General features: G+C 42.2%; 1 protein-coding gene across 1 annotated transcript in view; it reads left to right on the top strand.

Annotated features, from left to right (window-relative positions):
- Positions 1 to 5177, top strand: part of LOC106874743 (nucleolar protein 14) — a 34146-nt gene that overhangs the window by 20467 nt on the left and 8502 nt on the right. The window contains exons 18-20 of the mRNA XM_014922583.2: positions 276 to 354; positions 1179 to 1358; positions 4340 to 4484. Of these exons, the coding sequence (XP_014778069.1) occupies positions 276 to 354; positions 1179 to 1358; positions 4340 to 4484 (404 nt within the window). The remainder of the gene's footprint in view (positions 1 to 275; positions 355 to 1178; positions 1359 to 4339; positions 4485 to 5177) is intronic.

Below are 5177 nucleotides of genomic sequence, written 5' to 3'. Positions count from 1 at the left end.
GGCACATAAAAGACACCATTTCGAGCGTGGCCGTTTTCGTGCGGGTGACACGTAAAAGCACCCACTACACTCTCTGAGTGGTTGGCGTTAGGAAGGGCATCCAGCTGTAGAAACTCTGCCAAATTAGATTGGAGCCTGGTGTTGCCATCCGGTTTCACCAGTCCTCAGTCAAATCGTCCAACCCATGCTAGCATGGAAAGCGGACGTTAAACGATGATGATGATGATACTGATGGCACCATTAATGCTTATCTGTCTGTTTCTCTCTTTTTACAGAGTCTGTGGTGTTCCTGCCACCTTTCCAAATATCTACCTGTCCACAGGGTCTTTTACGGATCAGTGAACAGGCACAAAGGTAAATATACCCCTAGTTTCAAGTTCTGAGTTTCTTTTATCTTTTGTTTGTTTCAGTCATTGGACTATGGCCATGCTGGGGCACAGCTTTGAAGGGTTTAGTCATTAAAATTGACCCCAGGACCTTTTTTTTCTTGTAATGCTTGGTATTTATCACAAAGGGGATGATTAAAGATTGCAACAAGTAGAGGATTGCTGATTTTGAAATCAACTCATCCAGCTGGTTCCAATATGGAAAACTAAATATAAAATGATGGTGGCATACATCACATAAGTCTAATAACAAATATCTTTTACTTGTTTCAGTTATTAGATTTTGGCCATGCTGGGTTTTTTTTAGTTGAACAAATCGACCCCAGGAATTATTCTATCGGTCTCTTTTGCCAAACTGCTAAGTTACAGAGATGTAAACATACCAACACCAGTTGTCAAGCAATGATGGAAGACAAACAGATACAAAGACACACATACATAGATATAGATATACATACAACTGGTTTCTTTCAGTTTCCGTCTACCAAATCCACTCACAAGGCTTTGGTTGACCCAAGGCTATAGCAGAAGATGCTTGCCCGTGGTGCCAGGCAGCTGGACTGAACCCAGAACTACATAATTGGGAAGCAAGCTTCTTACTACAGGGCCATGCCTGTATTTATTTTTTAGGAATGTGATGTGGGTGTAAGTTGAAGGAGCTATGATTGTTATTTCTAGCATGTTGAGCAACCACATAGAGGTTCCCTCATTGGTTCATGCACTGTCTTATTGTATTTGCTGTGTTTCAAATCATTAAATAGTTGTTTGAATTTCTTTCTGTGTCTTCTTTAGTGAAAACGTGAAACCATTGAAGTTGAGCTGGCTGTTGATCAGGGACAGCAATCAGATGACAAAGACTTTGAGAAACAAAAGCAAGAAGAGTGAAGATAACAATGACAGTGATGATAAAGATGAAGATGACCTCATCAACAAACTGGAGGACACAACTTCATTAGACTGCAACGAATTTAGGTAAAATCTTTCAACTTTTTTTTCTTACTATCAGCACTGATGTTATATTTCTGGTAAGACAGCTGCAGGAGAAATACCTAGCCAAGGATAAACCTCTGTACCTGGCTTTCGTTGACATGGAGAAAGCCTTTGACAGGGTCCCCCGATCCCTTATCTGGTGGTCAATGAGGAAACTAGGGATAGAAGAATGGTTAGTGAGAGCTGTGCAAGCCATGTACAGAGACGCTGTCAGTAAGGTGAGGGTTGGCAATGAGTACAGTGAAGAATTCCGGGTAGAGGTAGGGGTCCACCAAGGTTCAGTCCTCAGCCCCCTCCTATTTATCAAGCCCACTTATGCGTAACATTCCTTCTTTGGACACTAAACTCTGCTTGTGAAGACCTGTTGAGGCAAGTGAAATCGAAATTGAACTAAATTTGTAGACTGGCACCCATGCCAACGTCTTCATTGAACACTAAACTCGGCTTGCGAAGACCTGTTGGGGCAAGCGAAGTCGTGATGGCACCAGTACTGGTAAATCACTGGCTTTTGTGCCGGTGGCACGTAAATAGCACCATTTGAGCGTGACCATTACCAACGTCGCCTTCCTGGCACTTGTGCCAGTGGCATGTGAAAAGACATTCGAGCGAGTTCATTGCCAGTACCGCTGGGCTAGCCCTTGTGCAGGTGGCATGTAAAATACACCATTTCGAGCGTGGCTGTTGCCAGTACCTCCTGACTGGCCTTCGTGCCAGTGGCACATAAAAGCACCCAGTACACTCTCTGAGTGGTTGGCGTTAGGAAGGGCATCCAGCTGTAGAAACTCTGCCAAATCAGATTGGAGCCTGGTGTAGCCATCTGGTTCACCAGTCCTCAGTCAAATCGTCCAACCCATGCTAGCATGGAAAGTGGACGTTAAACGATGATGATGATGACCACAACACTCCATTCCACATTTACTACATGCACCACACCACACTGTTCTGTACGGCATATCACCACTCCAGGCATCAAACAGTATAGCTCCAGTAATACACAGTAATAAATACACTACACCATACCACAGCAAACACCACTCCATACCACGTTTTGTTGTGCAGTACCATAACACACCGTTCTATGTCACACGGCACTGCACCAGTGCCACACTGTTCTATACTACACAACAGTACTAACATCAAACTACACACTCCACCCTACCCTATCCTACCCACTCCCCCCCATTTTTATTTTATATTTTCCAATTACCATGGCAACAACTATTATCTGAAGGAACTGTGAATAAGTCCAATTAAAAAATCAATAGTGAGTCTAAAAACACTCGAGCTGTATTATAATGTATTCTCTCCTGATATCATAACACTGGGTTGCTGGCTTTTGTCTCTTGTCAGTCAGTCTGTCGGTCGGCTGGTGTGTGTGTGTGTGTGTGTCCTGGTGGGGAAAGTGGAACTGGAGAATTTGTTGTTGATGATGGAATGGAGGGGTGGGGAGATGGCAGTGGTGGCGGTAGGGGGTGGTGACTGATTCTGTGTCTTTGACTGACATCTTAATTTTGAGTGAGCCTGTCACAATATATTTGTCATATATACATATACACATATATATATATATATACACACACACACACACGCACGGTACATACACATGCACGCACACACATACACTGTCTCTTGCACACACACACAGAGGTTGGGTGTAGTGTATGTGAACATATGGTGCATGTATATCTATGTGTGAAAATGTATATGTGTGTATGTGGAAAGAGCTTTTAATTCCATATGTTTGTGTGTATATGTAAATGTGTGTGTGTGTGTGTATCAGCATTGTTCTTTTAGCTTCTATTTTTTCCATGCTTGCAAGAGTCAGGCAGAATTCATTAAGGTAGATTTTCTATGGCTAGATGCCTTTCCCGTCATCAACCCTCATCTGTTTCATGGAGGATTATAAAAGAGGATCATTGCTTGATGCCTGTTCTCAGATATCATTCACTTTCAAGACGAGTTATATGTGTCATGGCTGCGTGGTTAAGAAAGCTTACTTTTAAACCATGTGGTTCCAGGTTCAGTCCTACTCCATTGCTATGTGGCACCTTGGGTGTGTATTGGCTATTATAGCCTTGGACTACCCAAAGCCTTGTCAGTGGACAGAAATTGAACGAAGCCTGTTGTGTGTGTGTGTCTGTGTTTATCCCTAATCACTACTTGACAATATTGGTGTGTTTATATCCCTGTAACTTAGCAGTTCAGCGAAAGAGACTTATAGAATAAGTATCAGGCTTTAAAACAAATAAGTACTGGAGTCAATTCTTCAAGGCAGTGCCCCAGCATGGCCACAGTATAATGACTGAAATGAGTAAAAAGAAAAGGATGTTTATATTACTGTGTGTCTTTGTGTCTCTTTGTCTTGCCATTTTGCTATAAATACAAATGAGTGACCTGATCCGAAACTCAGTGTTGTTCATTTCCGGTCTGTAGAAACATGATCAACCCTAACCCTAACCTGGTTTCGAAACAGGTGAGGGTTTGTGACAAGAAAGGCACCTGGCCATAGCAAAATCTACCTCAGCTAATTCCATTCTGACTCATGCAAGCATGGAAAAATGGATATTTAAATGATGATGATGATGATAATGATTGCAGTGTGTGTCGAGGTAAATAATATATGTATATGCGTGTAGAGCTTGTGTGTGTGTGTATGCACATATATATATGTTTATAATATAGTGTGTGTGCAGATGTATGCATGTGATTGTGAGGTGTGCATGTGTGTGTATGTATTCTCTTTTACTTGTTTCGGTCATTTGACTGCGGCCATACTGGAGCACCGCCTTTGGAGTGGATTTGAATTTTCCAGGAGCCAGTTCATTGAGTTCAAACCTGCTCGACTAAAGGTGGTGCTCCAGCATGGCCGCAGTCAAATGACTGAAACAAGTAAAAGAGTAAAAAGAGAGTAGCACACACACACACACACATGTATTTTTATGTGTATGTATCATTTTATACAGGTTGAGTGCCATACATGTTGCAGTGGGTCTGCTCAAGGAGTTCTCTACATTGTATTCTGGTCTTCCAAGTTTTGCAGCAATTTTCCAACCAATTACCACTCAGCTCAATAAGCTTCCTACAGAAAAATATCCACCAGTAATTCAGGTAACTTCTTCTTTCTTTCTTTCTTTCTTCATTTCTTTTCTCCCTCTCTCTCTCCTTTTTTCCACAGGTACGTAAAATGGCTCTAATTGCAATTTTTTTTTCGCCATTTATTTATAAAAGATGTAAAATAAAGAATAAACAATTCAGTGATGATTGAACAACATTTTGTAATTTAAATAAATGAACGCAGGAGTGGCTGTGTGGTAAGTAGCTTGCTTACCAGCCACATGGTTCCGGGTTCAGTCCCACTGCGTGGCACCTTGGGCAAGTGTCTTCTACTATAGCCTCGGGCCGACCAAAGCCTTGTGAGTGGATTTGGTAGACGGAAACTGAAAGAAGCCCGTGTGTGTGTCTGTATTTGTCCCCCCCACCATCGCTTGACAACCGATGATGGTATGTTTATGTCTCCTGTAACTTAGCGGTTCGGCAAAAGAGACCGATAGAATAAGTACTAGGCTTACAAAGAATAAGTCCTGGGGTCGGTTTGCTCGACTAAAGGCGGTGCTCCAGCATGGCCACAGTCAAGTGACTGAAACAAGTAAAAGAGTAAAGAGAATGCAACATGGAGGTTCACATTTCCCAAAATCATCTGAAAATCCCCTAAAAAAAGCTTTTAACTCAACCTGGTGTATCTTTTATCAGTCATTAGACTGTGGCCATGCTGGGGCACTGCCGTGAAAATTTTCTCAGTTG

The sequence above is a fragment of the Octopus bimaculoides genome, chromosome 14 (assembly GCF_001194135.2).
Source record: "Octopus bimaculoides isolate UCB-OBI-ISO-001 chromosome 14, ASM119413v2, whole genome shotgun sequence".
NCBI classification, from domain to species: Eukaryota; Metazoa; Mollusca; class Cephalopoda; order Octopoda; family Octopodidae; genus Octopus; species Octopus bimaculoides.
Note: the sequence above shows the minus strand (reverse complement) of the source record. Positions and strands in the feature narration are given on the sequence as shown.